Raw genomic sequence first — 18229 nt, 5'->3', positions numbered from 1 at the left:
AAGCTACGTGATGTCGTGCTGGAGAACATAGAGAATTCTGCTGAGGTTAAAGGTGAGCTAAAAGCCTATGCAGGCGCCTAATTTGATATCTAGGCCCTGTGTGGTCTATTCACATGGGTGACGGTGGTTAGGTGTGTGTAAGCAAAATGAAAATTCTATCCTAAGAAATCGTCTGTTCCGAAGTCAGTGGGCAGCCTGAGATAGGAATTTTCACATTTTCTGGAAAAATATAACAAGGGCTGCTGAACTCTCTTGTGCCAGAATCTAAGGCGATCTTTCTTGGGGAGAATCTTGGAGACATTCTGCAGTGATTCCTGGTGGGAACACTAAGCATCATGAGAGACTGGAGACTGCTTAGGAGGTTGCACAGATGTCTGACTCAGGTCTGGAGGGACACCATGTCATGTGTGTCCATTCCCACCCCAACCCCCAACCCGAGACCACAACCTAAATCCTATGCTCATAGCCAGTTGGAATCCTGTCCCATTTATAATCAATTCTCTGATCTTATTGTTGCCCTCAAAAATTTCCGGTGAGTGTGCCATATTTAATACCTAATTATAAGAATCTTTTCCAAAGCTGTTTTCTACATGCAAAGTTGTGAATCTCTTGTGGTGCAAATTCTCCTTCCTGCATGTCCAAATGCCCTTCAAATTCAGTGTTGAAGGCTAGACCAGTCTGCTGTAGAGGAAGTATTTAGTGGGTCCAGATCCCCAGTTTATTTTCTTTGTTTCAGAAGCTGGGGTGTTGTCACTCCTAGGTGAAGCCCCAGACTAAGAGACCGAGCTAGAGCAGTTTCTGCAGGGTTGGAAAGATGGTGGTGTTGTGACAGCCATCTTCCTGGAATAGTTGGGCTGGAGAGGCCTTTTCTTCTGCCAGGTTGAAAGGACCACATGTTTGCATAGCTCTTGGTAGGAATCTATCTTTGATGTGGAGAGAGATTATTGTCTGAGGAAACAAGAAGTATTTTGGTTCCTTCTACTTGATGCCTTTGTGGATGCGGATTTTAAGTCTGATGTGTTCTTTACAGCTCAGAAGAAGAGAATCTCAAAGCTTCTCTGGGTACACATGAGTGCTTTGAGGGTTCTGTGCAATAATTAATTTCCACATTCCAAGATGCAAGGATTACCTAGAGGACCTTGCTCCCCTAATTCTATTGTAGTTCAGAGGATTTGGGTCATGTGGTATGGTCTGCCAGGTGCTAATGTATTCTTGTGATTCGAACACTAAATATATGTGTACACAGCCATGGTCTGCTTTCGTGAATTAATATTACTACTTACTGGCCTTGCATGAGCAGGTAATTGCTCACATAGAATTGGAGTTTAGGATTTCTTCTCCCACATCTGTCCCCAACTCCCTTGCTCTGTTGTGTGAGAATTCAAACATGGGAGCTGCTCAGAAGTAGTGACCTTAACCATCTGGCCAGTGTCTAGATTCTTTCGCACTGAGAGTGTAAACTGTAGGTATATAGAGGCCTAGAGTCCAGAGGAGTGCTTCCCCATCTTATTATATGTCCTTAACAGAATTTCACCTGACTATAGCTATCTGGGTAGAAGGCCAAGAGAATTGGCCCTGGGCCATGTTGGGAGTAGGGTGAGCTTAAACCTACTTTGAATAAACAATGAGATACAGTAGAGACATAGCTAAATAAATCTCGTGGCTATTTTTTTTTTTTACCAGTTTACTACATTGTTTATTGACTTTTTTCCTTTTGAAATCACTCTTAAGTATTGGAAGAGAAATGAAGATTTTTTTGTTTTGTTTTTAATAACAACTCTGTTGAGATGCCATTTAACATGCAGTCATGTCCTGATGCATAGTCAAATCATTTTTAGTATGTTTGCCGGTTGTATAACCATCATGACAATAAATAACTAAACATTTTATCAGTCTAGAAGGAAACCTGGAAGAAGAAAATCTCAAAGCTTGTCTGGGTACAAATTAGTGTTGTACTGTCACTGAGGATCCCGTGCAATAATCTCCACATTCCAGGGTGCAAGGCTTAGCGAGAGGAACTTGATCCCCTAAGTCTGTGATAATTCAGAAGATTTGGGGGATTGTACATATTTTAAATAAGCAAGTACAACTTTTTGTTTGTGGTCAAGGCTAGTATTAAAGTATTTTAATTAAAACTTTAAGTATGGGCTGGAGCGATGACTCAGCGGTTAAGAGCACTGACTGCTCTTCCAAAGGCCCTGAATTCAATTCCCAGCAACCATCTGCAATGGGAATCCAATGCCCTCTTCTGGTGTGTCTGAAGACAGCTACAGTGTACTCACATACATGAAATAAATAAATAAATCTTAAAAAAATGACTTTAAGTTTATCAGATGAGGGTCTGATTGAGAGCTGTAGTATTAATTTTAAAGAGGAAATGCGTTATTAAACCCCTGGGTTGCATCTGGCCTTTCAAGTGAAAGGACAAGGATGTAGTCTGTGCTGTTCAATATGATGCAGTCATGTGGTGATGGGTGACTACTGATAGGTGATACATTCCAATGACGTACTTTGAATGGGCTAGGTAACAATTCAGCACACTGAGTTAAGTGCTTTTATGTGCTTGAATTGAGAATCCAAGTTCAGGTTGTTTTCCAGTAGGTGTTGTCATCTTCCTGCACATGTTCAGTGTGCCATCTTTCTGTGAATACCTAATGAGGCGCTGTGCAGCTCTTTGGCTGTAGCTCTCCTTTAAGGAATATCCAGTAAATTGTGCACGGCTAGTCTGGATAGGCAAGTCAAGTGGGTTTCCCAAGGATCGCCATTACTATCTCTTTGCTGTCATTAGATGTCGCTTTATCTAAGACAAACTGTAGTTCATCCTGTGCACTGCAAAATCCCAGCTGACTAAAGGAAGGCAGGGCTGGGTGAGTTTCTCTCACAGCATCTTCTAGAAAAGAGGATGCTGAGGCAGAGTACATTTGGTATCACCTATGGGCCGGGCGAGCTCCCACTAGCCATGGTGTCTGGGTGTTAGCTCCTTGTACAAATACCAGGATTAATACCTCTAATTGTGCCCAGTCAGAGGGTCTTGTTCCTAGGGTTACTAATCTGTTTCCAGCACTTACCCCTTAGCATAGGTCTGTCCCATCATGGAGCTATCTATACCCATGGACCACCCAGCTATCACACAGTCAAATGCTGGGCGCCAGGGAGATGTTCATTTAGTAATTCATACCTTCCCTTGAGAAGTTTTGGAATTTTTACTTTATTTATTTAATTATCTCCAAATAACAGTTCACATACCTCTCATTGCCAGATTTTTAAGGGGTTGGGGGAAGGAAGAAAGCCAAAGACACACGAATACACACACACACACACACACACACACACACACACACCCCAAACCCAATACCGTTACAACTCCTGTGATCTCAAACAAACAAACAAACAAAAAATCTAACTGACTGTTGCCTGAGACCTTTTGTTCTGGGAATGAAGGAATGCTGGGTGATTCTGCCTTGGCGGGCCGCACATTTTGTGGTTCTTCCCAGCTGTGGCTTCTCTTTTTCTCCCTTTTGCTCTGTATTGACTTGATCTCGTTCCTTGGTTATTTTGAGACAGTGGGAAGAACAACTTGAATTTGAGGGATGGTTTCCATTGTTTAGAGGTAGTTGGTCCAGCCAGCCCTGGGCCAGTGCCAGTGCCAGTGCCCGTTTGGTAGTATTTGATTATCATTACTTCTGTTTTGCATCCATTTCATCAAAAACTGTTTTCCCATGGAGAAAGCCCAGCTCAGTCTGGGTTTCTCAGGGAGGTCCTCTTTGCCAGGTGTGCTCCTTGTTCTGTGTGCTTCTGTTCCAGGTTCTCTGTAATTAAGTCCTCAGCAATTAGCAGTGTGTAATTACAGCCTGTGCCTTTTCCAAGGCAACGTGCCTTCTGTCACTTCTGCAGAGGCGGGAAAGATGAAAGGGTCTCACCAAGTGGCACGAGATCTCCAGATAAATGTCATCTCAGTGCTGTGGGATGACTTTGTTTTCATGTCCTTCATCCAAGGATTCTGCTTGGTGACATCAGCACAGATGGAGGCAAACACATCAGAGGGTAGCATGTACGGTGACTTCTGGGTGCAGACACAGGAAGAAGGATGAGTCGAGAGTTGTTTATGTCCTGAGTCTACCCCACTCCTGACCTCATAAATCATGTTTGTTTTAAATGAGAATGTAGAGGAAGGCAAGGTGGGCTTGCAAGGCTTGGAAAAAAATAATGTCTAGGAGTGTTAAGCATTTACCCACCATTCTGTAGCTCTCCACTGTAATGGCGTTGCCAGTTGGAAGTTCAAATTACCACTTCCGTCAAGTACCGTTTAAAGCTGACCTTTATTGAGCACCCAGTGCAGTGGGAAATTTCACATGGATTATCTCACCTTTTTGACTAAGTGCACTTTGACTTTCTTCTTAGTCTTAGAAAATGATAAATTCTGCATTGCATTTTGACACAGGCTTCTGGCTTTTGGTTTTGACCATGGAACCATATAGGACTGTGGGGAAAGCATGCTTTGGGATGGCCGACAAGTGTCTTAGTCGCTCTCAGAGGCTTGACCTTTTGTAGTTGTCTTTGGAAGAATAGCAGGTACCTTGCAGAATCCAGTGAAGACTAGGAAGCTTCTCCATATGTGTATATATGTGTGTATGTGTGTATATGTGTATATTGTATGTATATATATATATATATGCATATGTATGTATATATGTGTATATATGTATGTGTGTATATGTATGTATGTGTGTGTGTATGTGTGCATATACGTAAATATACATATTCTGAAAAACTTACATACAGTTTCCAGGAGACTAAAGACTTCTCCTAAGTGTGGTAACTGCTGAAGACTTCCAGTACCAACTCGGAATTGCTGAGTCTCAAAAGGACCCGGAGAGTCTTACATGGCTTAGAGTAGGCCCCCCGAGGAATGAGGTATTTATGAGGGAGATTATGTTGTTCTTGGCATTTTCTGCCAACTGCACTGTGCATTTAAGAGGAGCAGGGGAGGGAGGCAAGCACTGGAAAAATAAGCAAGGGATAAACAGCACGTGGGAGAGGAACGCTTTTCTCTCATCTCCTATTTAACCCTTAAAAGGAGGTCAATTGTACGATTGCAAAATGAAGGATAGGTTGATTACTTCAGTAGGCATGTGCTGCTTTGGTTTTTATTACTATAGTGAAATACCCATGTCTGGATAACACTATCAAGGAAGGATTATTAGTTTGCGATTGTGCAGGTTCAAAGGCATGTTTCTTTAGAAGGCCTTGTAGCAAAGGACAGTGTTGGGAGGCCCTGTAAAAGGGAAAGCTTGGAGATTTAAGGGTCAGTTTGCTCTCATCCCAAGAGACCAGGGAGCTCTTCCGAGACCACTCTCCCAATAACAAAGACCTCCCTGCAGACCTCGCCTCTTAGTGATCCCATCACCTCCCATATCACCAAGCTTCCAATACTGGCATTCCCCGGCAAGCCACACCCCAACCACAGCAGAGCAGAGAGTCAGGCGTGACTCACAGATGCCCCAATCTTACATGCTTGGTAATTTACGTCTAAGACACTGAAGCAGGGTAGAGTGTTTATGGCCAAGGGACTGGTAGTGAGGAGATGGACTGCGTAAATGCCAATTCTGCTTGACAAGAGGAATGGACTCCAGAGCTCTGGTGTGCGGCCTAGTGACTCCTGTAAATGGCAGTCTGTGTACTTGAGATTACCAGGGCTTAAAGGTTCTCATTGTAGCACAGTGAGAAGCGTGTAAAGTAACAGGTGGGTTAATTGCTGTTCTGCAATGTATACCTATTTCTAAATATCACAGTTTAGGTGGGAAGTCCGTGCAGGTTTTATATGTCAGCTAAAATACAGTAGAGGATAAAACAGTTCTCGTTTTTTTTTTTTTGTTTTTTGTTTTTTGTTTTTCTTCTAATTTGTACATGTGAGGAGGTCTGAGGGTGTGTATCATGAGTGGGAGAGCTTATGTTCTTCGCTGCCACCCAGCTGCTTACTGACAGTCAGCTCAGTCCAACCCTATCTCCTCCGCCTCCTCATAGCCCAGTGTCGTAATCCAATCAGGAAGAAGATCTGTAGTGTTTACTTGGCAAGCTACATTCATTCATTTTTTTTTTTCTCCCTCTCTGCTTAGGTATTGACAAATCTCCCAGGACTTTGGAAGGCTGAATGGACTAAACATGAAGAGCCTAAAAGCAAAGTTTCGGAAGAGCGATGTAAGTACGCGGTGACTCACAGTCTGGCTGCCCCACCGTGCTCCTTGGGCCTATGGAAACAGCCATGCTCCAGCCCTGATAAGGCTCTGGGTTAATCAACTACAGATTCCGAAGAACTGGGCCGCCAGCACAACGTGGTGTCTGTGAATGAGCGGGGGTTTAGTGTGCTGTTTGTGTGTCCAGCTTTCCGAAACGCCTGTAAAGGCCGAAAGAAACTCTTCCTATCATAGAGAGACAGGAGCAGTCAAATGGAAGGAGCAGGAAAAGCCAGTGTTTCCAATCCTGATTTAGAATGTCATTTTATTAATTTTATATTTATTATTAATCCACTCTAGTTTTTTGCCCCACTCCCACCTCCGAGAGAATCTCACTTTGTACAGTGTCTGGCCTTGAACTGATGGCAATCCTCCTGCTTCAGTGCTTACTCATCATAGTTGGCCAGAATAGGGGTGATTAAGGACTTACATTATTAGCATTGTTCTCTTGGTCTTTAAGAACCTTGAGCTCAGTGTTTGTAGTTCTCTAGTCTTTTACTCCCCCTGCATTCCTGGATTTTTTTTTAATTCTCACAAAGTCCATCATAAACAACTTTAGATTGGCAGACTGGATATAAGGTCTGAAACATGAAGGTCTCCCATCAGAGAAGGTGACCTCCTAAGCTGTGCTGGGATCCAAGTCTTGTAACAAGCTGCATTCCAAAAGCTTCAAGCGAAACAGTTGCCCGAGAGAGAAATTCATGGAAGAGCATTAGATAGAAGCCCAGATAAGTCACCTTCGGAATAGGCTTGCTCTGTTGCTGCTTAAGACTACGTAATTAAAGGCAAGCCTGGAGTTTTGTGCTCTGCCATGAATTTATTTCAGCAGGTTGGCACGGTTTCGAGTTTGCAGTAAAGGAGGCTGCATCTTTATGGCTAGTGCACTCTGCGTGCATACATACCTACTTATCTCTCAGACTACGCTGTGACATGTAGCTGTGTACTTACTGCTTTGATAAGAGGCCAGACTAGATGCTTCGAGAGTGACTCCAAAGAATCATCTCTTGAAAAAAAAAAGTAACAAGAAATCTTAGGGAAAAATTCATTTCACTCTTAAGGCAAATTAACTGCAACTCAGAGAATGTGAAGTGACTTGAGCAAGATCAGATAGTTAAACCGTTCTGTCAAACTTTACTATGCTCCTAAGCATAGGCTTAGGAGCCTATGTATCACCTTTGGCTTCAATTAAAGAGGAAAGGCTAGTAATGCACTGCCTTGCCCAGTTCCAGAGATACCAGACTATAAATTACCAAATAAGGGAATTTGGGATGGAACGATAGCTCAATGGTAGAGCATTTGCTTAGCATTCGTGAGGCCCTGTGTTCAATTTCCTTGACTGCCAAAGGGGGGAAATTGATCCAAGAGACTTTGGGCTGCTTCCAACTGTGTACGTTGAGATTATTGGAGCAGGCTCTCATCCTCTGGGAGTTGTGATCTATAACCAGGGCAGGGTGTGTGTGTGTGTGTCTGTCTGTGTGTGTGTGTGTGTGTGTGTGTGTGTGTGAGAGAGAGAGATGCACATATAATGCTGGATGTAAAAATTTAAAATGGGGATCATACAGAGGGTGCTGCTGGAATCTCAGTTTTAAATGAAAATTGAAACATTTCCGTGAATTAAAAAATAAAATCACAATAATAACAGTGGCAAAAGCTTCTGAGATTTGGCAGCAGGAAGGTCTTGGTTTGGGCAGTAAAGTACTAAGTAAAGTACTAAGTAAAGTACTAAGGAGGAGTGCTCGAGGAGTGGGCCTCGGGAAGGAGAGCAAAGGAAATTGGTTGAATGGAGTAAGACCCATCTATAGGACTTCCCAAATTGTTTCTTCAAATTACATCACCGGATGGCTAAACGGAGGGAATAAAAACACAAGAAGAAAGCACTTTCCAAACAAACCTGCTTGTTAGCCAGCCACATGGTGATCCTGGTACAACCTTCATATCAGATACTCTGTACGCCACTGGGCCCCTGAGGTGTCCTTGCCACCAGCCTCATGGGATAGGTCTCCCAGGTTTTTCAGATTAAAGAACTGAGGTCCCGGAGACGTGCAGCACTTTCTACGTTGTGGAACCAGCTTTTGCAGAGAGTTGTTGGAAGTCTAGGTTTCCTGGAGAAAGGGGGCTTGGGATGGAGCTTTTGGTTTATGAGATGGTAGCGATCCAGGGAGCAGCTCTGAACTGGGATTGAGGCGTGGTAGACATGCTGTTTGTTGGAGGTCTGACACACATCTCAGGGCCTGATGCTTAGATGCTGGTTGGTCTGTACTTCTTTATTCTGCTAAGGAACTTACAGATTATAAAGATGAAAGATGCAGGGAGTCTCTGAAGAAGGGATCTGGGAGAGGTCGCTTTTAAGAGCATGCCTTTCACTTGTATTTGGTACCTGCCATATGTATCACTGGTTGCATATTGACCAGAAAACAGGTTTACCAACGATGGCCAATAAATGAGCCCAACTGTAATCTTTACTGAAGCGTGCGTGTGGTGTCTGAGTGTCCTGCGGCCTCAGCCGCCCCACGGTCCTGCTTGTCTTTGTGTGAAACAGAAAGGGAAGAAAGAGTTCTTTGTGTTTCCAAGGGTAGGGAGCCCAGGATGGCAGATCAGGTTCAGGATTACATAAAGAGAAGACAGGTGACCCACTAATGTGATCGAGTTTCAGTCAGGCTGTGCTGTGCGTGGGAGGGCTGCAGCCAGGTCACCTTGTGGCTATTGAGAAGTCTCTGGAGTAAGCAAGGAGGGTGATGGTGCCCTCAAGGAGTCCTCCATGGGTGGCCTTCAGGCGGCTGTGCTACTCCAGGACCTTTGTGCAGGTGCAGGTTTAGTCAGGGTGGTGCTTTCTGGAAGCTGCTTCAGTTTGGGTCCCTGACTAGGGCAGGCTTATTATTTGTATGCTCTGGGGGATTCAGTGTGATGCTGTAGGCTGTGGTTAGACAGACTCCTAAGTATATTTGGGATGCTATACTCTATGGAGGCCAAGGCGGTGCTTTTGTAGTAGAAGCTATTTTTCAGTGTGTGGTAGTAACTTGATTTGGGACATCCTTACATGTGAGCAAGTCACTAGAGAGGCAGACACACAAATAATGCAAACTGTAGAGGGTTTTTTTTTGGGGGGGGGGGTTTGTTTTGTTTTTGTCTGAAAACAAGAGTGTGAAGGTACAAACCTAGCTAACACAAGGAAAGTGGAAGCAAGAGGACTGGGAGTTGAAGGCCAGCCTTGGTCGTGATAAACCTAGGACTGGGGAGTTCAAGGCTAGCCTTGGCTATGCTGTGAATCTGTCTCCCACACCCCCAACCCCCACTCCAAGAAGCTGATGAGCCTAGGGAGGAAGAGAGTGGTCAACATGTGCCTCAAATACTCAGGACAAAGCAAACATAGAGCATGGATGCCAAATGGACCTTCGAGGTGAGTCTAGCTAGCTCTGCCAGAAAACCAGGGCTAGCTGTGGGGACTGACTCTTAGACTGGGAAGCCTGGTGGCAGATGCTCTGAGACTCTGTGAGTGGGAGAATTTTGGGAGCTCTGGGAAGGTGGAATTTCAACCAAGGGGATTGGCATGTGTGGAAATGATGAAGCTGGGGTTGTGGGGGAGCAGAGGCTCAGCATGTGGGAATCTTAAAATTGGCCCTTGACAGTATACACTAGTAAGGTTGGGACAAGCATCCCAACTTGGGGTGTGGGTATGAGGATGGGACATGGGATTGAAAGACCTTTGTAACAAGCCTTGAGAAGTGACCGAGTGAGTTAGCACTTACTCTGTGGGTGTGCGTTTGCTTTTGTGAAAGTTTTATTCCCAGGTATATGTTCTGTTAGACTTAGGAACTCGCAGCGGACATAGCGTGGAGAAAAATCAGAGCATCCAGTTTAAAGGGACTGCATTGGAAAAGACTAAATAGATGGCATACCTTGATGTAGCAGCTCCCGGAGACTGCAGCCTTGAGCCAAGGAAATGCCCACACCCCCTGAATCTTGAGGAACCAGACATATCCTGCTCAGTCAGGATCTGAATCTGTTGCCTATTGAGATAATGGTTCACATGAAGGTCGAAAACTGACATCGCTGCCAAGTTTTTTTTTTTTTTCAAGGAGTTTTTAGTCATTTATAATAAGTCCTTACAGATGCCTGAGTCATTCATTGTATGAACGTGTGCACATGCCAGGACTATTTAAAACTGCACTCTCTCTGTAGTTATACAGGCCTTGGCCAGTCTCAAGCTTATCTCTTTGTAGACATGTAGCTTTAAAAGGTATGAGAGATGAGACCGTTGGGTGGAGACGGGAGACCCGAGAGGACTTGGGTAGGTTCTTCTCAGGCTGCATACTTTCCAGGTCTTGTCAGCCCTTTTGAAACAGAGAATCGTCTTGCTGCCTGATCTCACCTTGTGTTAATTGGCCAGGTGCCATAACAAGGCACTACAAGCTGGGTGGCCTAAACAGCAGGAATTTATTGTCTCTTGGGTCCAGAGGCTGGAACTGTGGTAGGGCTGGTGTGCAGAGGCCTGTGAGGGAGAGCCTGTTGCGTGCCTCTCCAGGATTCTAGGTGTTTACTGGGAACTTGGGCTTGTGGCCATATTACCCCAATTCTAGACTTCATCTTTGCTTCATTTTCTCTCTTTGTGCATGTATATGTCCAATAAGGATACATATTAGATTAGGGCCAGTTGTATTGGATTAGAGCCAATTCCATTGACCTCATTTTAAACTACAATAACATGTAGGCTTTCTTTTCTTTCTTTTTTTCCTTAAATCTACTTCTTAAGCTAAGTAAGATAACATTCTGATGGTGGAGGTTTTAGCACTTCAACATAAATATTCTGGATATGACACCATTCAACCTGTTATGCATTTCTATTCTAGAATAGGTTTTTAAGCTCCCGCCTTTTCCCACTGAGTACATGCAGTTAAGAGGCCTCATCCCTTCATCTTGTGGATGACGCTCAGTGTCTCAGAAGGAGGGAAGGGTGTGACAGCATTCCTGTGAGTGTTCCAGCCTAATGCACAGAAATGAGAGTAAATATTTCTTTTAAAATGTTATTTGTATGTGTGCATGAGTGTGTGTGCATATGTATGTGTGTGAACAGAGAGTTGGATGCCTTAGGGCTGGAGTGTGGTTGTATGCAACCTGATGTCCGTGCTGAGAATTGAACTTGGATCCCACAGAAAGCGTTCTTTACCTTCCTTTGAGCCCTCACTGCTGCCCCCATATTTAAAAAACTTTTATCCTCCATGTGTGTGTGTGTGTGTGTGTACACGTGCATACATGCTCACACCCACACATGTGAAGACGAGGACATTAAGTGTCTACACCTTATTTATTCATTTTTGAGACAGGGTTTCCCACTAAACCCAGAGTGTGCCTGATTGATGAGGTTGATTAACCAGCGAGCTCCCAAACTCCTCCTGTGTTCCCCATATTCCTGTGCTGGGGTTATTCATGCATAATGCCGTGTCTGCTTTTTACATGGTGCTCGGGATGCAAACACATGTCCTCAAGGCTGTGCAGCAGGCACCTTTCCCATGGGGGCATCTCCCAGGCCTCTAGAAACCTCCTCATGACAAGGAGAAACATTGTCGTGCCGTTACAAGCTCACCACCTGCACAAGACATTGTGCCAAGCTTTGCATACTCCTTGTCATTTATGTTCAGACCCTGTCAGGTAATGAGCATCTAATGATAGTGTTTTACAGAGGAAGGAAGGAAGGAAGGAAGGAAGGAAGGAAGGAAGGAAGGAAGGGAGGAAGGAAGGAAAGTAGGTAGGTTGATTGAAAGTGAATTTTATGGCATGAGTCTCATTTGATAAATGGCAGGCCCAGAACTGGGTTTTTACTTACAGGATATGTTGCACTGTGTGAAGGTATAGATCTGCTTACACAGGTCATTAGCATTTGTAAATTTGGAATCTTCAAACTGTATTAAATAAAACCTTGCCTGCTGTTCAGTGCTAGAATAAGCCCGTTCAGAGCACTTGTCTAGCATATGGAAGGAAGCCCTGGGTTTAATTCCTAGCAATACCCCTCCCCAGAAGAAAAAAAAAACTGTATAGTGATTTTATACAATCCTTTCGTATTATCCAAGCTTGCGTAGAGCAGTGAGGTTCACTATTGCCAGTGTGCCTCCTTCCCCTGTGGTGGGGGAATCCTGGGTGGTTTGCTTGCTGGGAGCCACATCCGTTTCAGACTGGCTTTGAAGGGGAGGCAGGATGTTGCTTCTCCTGTTCACGGGAGCCCATGATGCATCTCTGTGTGCTGCTCCTTGGCTGGCTCTGTGAATCAGAACTTCAGCCATCACCTCAACCTGATTTTTCCTTAAACCTGACATTTTCTGTCTCTTGACTCCTAAACTTGGGAAGATCTGATAGCGTTCAGAGCAAACAAGTCATCTCAGGTCATTGTCTCTTACCTCTTTGATACAAAGTATTTATCCCACGAGTTTCAGTGAGGACTGTTGTGGACCTACATGTTTTCTTGCTTCATGGGTTTGGCGTTGGGTTTCTCTTCAGTGACAAACCGTGAGTTGCTTCTGAATCATCCTGTGGAGGTTCTGAGTTGAGTTTTTGCACAGAGATCTTTGCTGTGTAAAGGTGGGTAGTTTCATTTATAAGGCAATGGGAGAGCGGTAGCCAGATATCCAGTTGTGTCTTTAAAAACTGTTGGCTGGGGCTTGCTTCTGCTTGAGTTCCTGAGTCCACTGAAAGGAGGAAAGGCCTTGTGTCTGACTCACAGGTTATGCCAGTGGCTGTCATTTCTGAGAATGTGCTCCTGTTTTGGGAAACGCTCTCTGAAAATGTTTTATTTTGATTTTTCAACTTCCTAGAAGTCCACTGGGCTGATGTCTCCAGCTCTTTCCTGGGCTGCCCAGTGGGCTGGGTGCTCCACTAGGAGGCACAGAAATAGGGAGCAAGAGAAAGTCAAAGGATCCACATTCGCTCTCTTGGCATATGTTTCTTTTGAATTGTGTTTCCCAAATGCTTGACTTGAGGGCCGGGGTGGGGGTGTGGAGTGTAGGGGTGGACATTTATATTTGGCCTTTGTTTTTGGAGGAATTTTGATAAGAGTTAAATTCCAACTCATGAAGTTCTGCATTCTTTGAAAAAAAAATTTTTTTTTGAAAAATTCTTTTATAACTAGGATGCAGCAAGATCCTTCTGGAACACACTGGATGTATTAGTTAATGATGGGATAATGTGTTAAGGTGCCCAAATAGAGTGACCCTGCTTTCCTCTGAAGTGAGCATTTCAAGCATCCAAAGGGTCTGCACACAGCTCCCCGCTTAGACTGCACTGGACCCAAGTAACACGGCCCTTCTCTTCCCTCTAGGTTGCCCTATGCCCAGGCCCCTGTGACTCCTGGGCATTTAAACGGTGCTGGCTTAAACTAAGGTGACCTAAAAACATGTGGCAGATGTCAAAGACATTGAACTCTGCTCCACCCTAGCCTGTTAAATATTTTTAAGGAATCTTGGGGTTATTTTAAAATAATTGCTCAGCAGACCGCTGATGGTTTAGATCTTACAAACTAGTAAAGTTTATTTCATCTGCTGCTGTTTATGTGTTTTAGGCAGCTATTATAGATTTGTTTGTGTGGGGAGTTGTGGGCCGGGGGCGGGAGGGAGGGGTGGAGAGAGTACACACAGGTACACCAATGTATGCATATAGAAGAGTGAGAGCGAGTTCTACCTTCCCCCTTGTTGAGGGAGGCTCTTATTCCTGCCTGTGCAGCGAATCTACTGCAGGCGAACTAACTGGCCAGCATTCCAGCCATTCTCCTCGTTCTGCTTCCCAGTGTTGCCATAGGAGTGCTGGGATTACAGCGACACACCTCTGCTGCAGGCTTTTGGGTTAGTTTCTGGTATGGAACTTGGGCCTTCAGGCTTTGTGTAGCTAGTGTGTCCTTCCCCCCACCCCCGCGCCCCCAAGTCATCTCCCTAGCCCCCAAAACTTGTTTAAATGGTACAAGTTTTCCATTATAATTAGGTTGGGCAGCGGTAGCTCTGGGCTTGCTCGCTCTGTTACATTGCATGGTCAACATTTAAGTCTTAAAGAAAGCGAACTATACCATTTTCCTTTTAAAGAGATGTGCCCATGGGGGTACAACCCCCTCATGTAAAACCTGAGGGGAAGGCAGGAGATCCTAGACCGGCTGAACGTCAAGGAGCAAAGAAGAATGGATATTAAGAGACAATATGTTTATAGGCAGGTTCCACAGTCTCCTTTGAGACTTGAATGTTAAAGGTGTTCTAGAATGTTCTCGGTCTTTAATGACTTGCTGCTGTTGGCTGCTCCTTGCCCAACAGTGTTGCATTGCTGGGAACCTTCTCCCAAGCTAGGGAATGGAAGGGTGTTATCAATTGGAGACATTGGGTAATCAGTCAGGTTTTTCTTCAAGTAATCTTTGCTTTAACTGATCTGATTAGATGTGGGATTAACAAGTGTCACTTATGGTTATCATTTTGAGGTTGCTCACACAGACAACAAAAACCATGATCTGATCTCTCACCTCCATTGACAAAAAAGGGCTTTGTGTCACCACCTTCCAGTTACAGATTATAAATTTAGCTTTGCATTACTATGAGCCCATGTATTCAGTTACTGTGTGTCTTAGTTAATCTTCTATCGCTGTGAAGAGACACCAAGACCCCGGCAACTCTTATAAAAGAAGACGTTTAATTGAGGCTTGCTTGCAGTTCAGAGGTTTAGTCCATGATTATCATGGTGGGAGGCATGGCAGCATGTAGGCTGACTTGGTGCTGGAGAGGCAGCTGAGAGTTCCACACCTGGGTCGGCAGGCAGCAGGAAGAGAGAGAGAGAGTCTCTGGGTTTGGCTTGGGTTTCGGAAACCTTAAAGCCCACCCCCAGTGACACACCTAGTCCAACAAGGCCACACCTCCCAATGTCACTCGCTAATCATTCAAGCATGAGCCTATTCTTGTTCAAACTACCACACCGAGTAATAAACAAAATTGTGAAATGTGAGTGTTCTTAATTGGGTCAGCAAGTTCCACCTGAACCTAGGTGACAGCTTAAGCCTCAAGTGGTGGCCCAGCAGTTCTGAGCAGAACTCTAGATTTGTTACAAAATAACAATAAAAATCATTTTCACTTCCTAGCCGTGTTCTGCTGTTGGCATCTGCTGAGATTAAATGAGGTGCCTTGGTGGCCACGTCCTCTTCCTTCATTCTTAGCCCAGACGTTTCTTGTGCCATCAGATACGTGAACTCAAAGTCAAGACGTGGTATTCATCCCACTTAAAATTTACTGTAGGGGTTGGGGATTAGCTCAGTGGTAGAGCGCTTGCCTAGCAAGTGCTAGACCCTGGGTTTGGTCCTCAGCTCTGGAAAAAAAAAATTTACTGTAGTAGTTCAGTTTGTTAAATTTGGTTTTCTGTTAGATAAATCTATTTCTGTAGTTTTGGCATCAGTCTAAATTCTAGTTCTTATTATAACATTGGCATTGAGTCATCTTGGTACATATGCTCATGTAATTTCAATCTAAGTCACAAAATCTCATTGAGCAGCAGAAAGGCTCAACCTTGGTGTGTGTAAGTCTCTCTCTCTGTCTCTATCTCTCTCTCTACCTACCTGTGTGTGAGTGAGCGAGAGACAGACAGAGAGAGACAGACAGAGAGAGGAGACTGTATATTATTTAATATTTATACTGGACAAACCTAGATTTACCTCTGCAAGCTAGGTAAGATCTTTGCTACTGAGCCACATCTCTAGTCCTTGACATCATCTTTCCTCTAGCCTGTAATCCATATCCTTTGGGGTCTGGTTATTCAGCTCACCCCTTGTCTTCTGTCTATGTCGCTCCCACCCTCTGGTATCCATATGATATCAACAATGTCCATAATTGCTCTGATCTTTAATTTTCTCATCTTTATTTGAGGCAAGATCTATATCTCCCGTAAAGCAGCATGAAGAGTAAAGGTGAAACCTTCCACATAGTAAAGTCAACGTCAGGCATAGCTCCTGGTGCCCAGCACAAGTCTGTAAGGGGTGACTGCCTAAAGATGTTTGCTGTCTAGCCCAGTTCTATGACTGATCCTTTGCTGGTCAAAATGAAGCCTGGTGTGTGGATAGCCAGCAGTATAAGGCTTTAGGGAAAGCTTCATGAAAGAGAGAAATGAACTCAGGGCTGGACCGGCTTGATTGAGCAGGCTATAATTAATAGAGGAATCGATCATCATGAGGCCAGGATGTCATATGCAGAGGTGGAGTGGAGAGCCCGTGTCTCGCATGGACAGCTAATAGGAGATGGTACTGCAGAGGGAGATTGGGTGGCTCTGAGCAGTGTTGAAAGGCCAGGGTGGGGTGAACTGAAACTGAAGAATGAGGTTTTGACATGATTATATTCTGGCAGTAGAATGATTGGGGGTTTTGAGAAACTGTAACCAGAGAAAGGGGCCAGGCCTAGGGCCAAGGCTAGGGCGGTGGCTTCAGCTGGAAGGAAAGGATGGGATTTGTGTGGGTGTGGAGCAGAGAGCGGGGAGGGAGCCAGATTCGGGTTGATAATGCAAAAGGAAGGCCTCTTCGTGAGGCCACACCCTGCCAGCCCAGGCTAAGTGGGTCTCATCACCTGAGAAATCTGGTGTAGGATTAATTTGGCCTGGCCTGTCACTCAGCAGTTTGGTGGGGCAGACATTAGGAAACAGCAGGAAAAGGTGACCCTATTCTACCCGGATAAGGAACAGTTGAACAGTTTAAAGAGGCGCTGTCATGCCAAGGGTTAATTAAGCAAGACACTTCACTTGTAATTTGTTGGTTCCTCATTATTCCAGAAGACTGTTCTTGTCCCATTTTCCAGCAGGGGAGCCTGCTGCTTAGAGAATTGATGTGTTGCTTTGCTAGTGCTGAGGCACCAAACTCACCAGAGTGGCTTAAACTCCATGGACGTTGATTGTATCACATTGTCTCTGTGTAGGGGACCAAACTGACATCCTTTCAGAGGACCGTGGAGGAATCGGTGCTTGCCTCTCCAGCTTCTGGCACTTGCTCCGTGTTCTGTTGCTTACCTTCATCTCCAAGTGTGCACACTGCACACATGCCTGTGCCCACGTTTCCCCTTCCATAGGAAGTACACTGTTGCTGGTTAAGGTCTACCTCATTGATAACAAATTTCTTCTGTACTGACCCTATTCCTTAGAGAGAGGACTTCAGCAAATGAATTCAGCTCCTGACGCTTATTCCGGCCTCCAAAGTCAAGTAGGAATTAGGACTCGTCCCTGGGGTCTTGTGTCTGGGATGTCTAGATTAAGCCTAGTCATGCTTGCTGAGATAGAGAACAGGGAGATTGTAGCCAACTGAGGGAAAGCCTGGAATTGGATTTCAAATTCCTCATTCCTACTGCCAGTGGCGACTGAAAGTTGATAATCCAGTGTACACTTTGACCAAAACATGCTTCAGCGAAGCCTACTGGGCCAGCCCAGGATTATCAGTCTGAAAAGCTTTGGTTGCCAAAGATAAAAGTAGGGTGGGGAATATGGAAATCAAAGTGGTTAGACCTGTTTAGGGGAAAGATGGAGCAAAAGGAGAATCTAAAAGGCTGCACTGGGACCTGAGACTTAACGAGTATGGGATAGCTTTCTGTTTCCAAAAAGTACAAGGGATGTGATTTCACCTTCCAAAGGTGTGGGGCAGAGTTTCCTTTATTTATTTATTTATTTTTTTAAAGATTTATTTATTATATATAAGTATACTGTAGCTGTCTTCAGACACTCCAGAAGAGGGTGCCAGATCTCGTTGTGGATGGTTGTGAGCCACCATGTGGTTGCTGGGATTTGAACTCTGGACCTTCGGAAGAGCAGTCGGGTGCTTTTACCCACTGAGCCATCTCACCAGCCCCAGAGTTTCCTTTAGATGATGGTTCCTGGTTTGGGGGTCTTGGGGGAATGATTGTACGCTGGGTGGTTTTTGAGAGCTGGGTGTAGTACTTGGTAAGGCCCACCCTCATGGGGGTCACAGGAGTCTGTTACTGTGAAGTCCTGCTTCAAGTATATTAAGAAAGCTAACC

The 18229-nt window shown here is 44.7% G+C and overlaps 1 protein-coding gene across 7 annotated transcripts in view; it reads left to right on the top strand.

Annotated features, from left to right (window-relative positions):
• The window catches only part of Rai14 (retinoic acid induced 14), a 151922-nt gene that overhangs the window by 25261 nt on the left and 108432 nt on the right, over positions 1-18229 (top strand). For all 7 annotated transcript variants that reach the window (XM_021183346.2, XM_021183351.2, XM_021183345.2 and 4 more), the window contains one exon: positions 6117-6198. In XM_021183346.2, the coding sequence (XP_021039005.1) occupies positions 6163-6198 (36 nt within the window). In that variant the 5' untranslated portion in view covers positions 6117-6162. The remainder of the gene's footprint in view (positions 1-6116; positions 6199-18229) is intronic.

This window comes from Mus caroli, chromosome 15 (assembly GCF_900094665.2).
Source record: "Mus caroli chromosome 15, CAROLI_EIJ_v1.1, whole genome shotgun sequence".
In the NCBI taxonomy this organism is placed as follows: domain Eukaryota; kingdom Metazoa; phylum Chordata; class Mammalia; order Rodentia; family Muridae; genus Mus; species Mus caroli.
The sequence above is the reverse complement of the archived record's forward strand: the minus strand, read 5'-3'. Positions and strand labels throughout refer to the sequence as shown.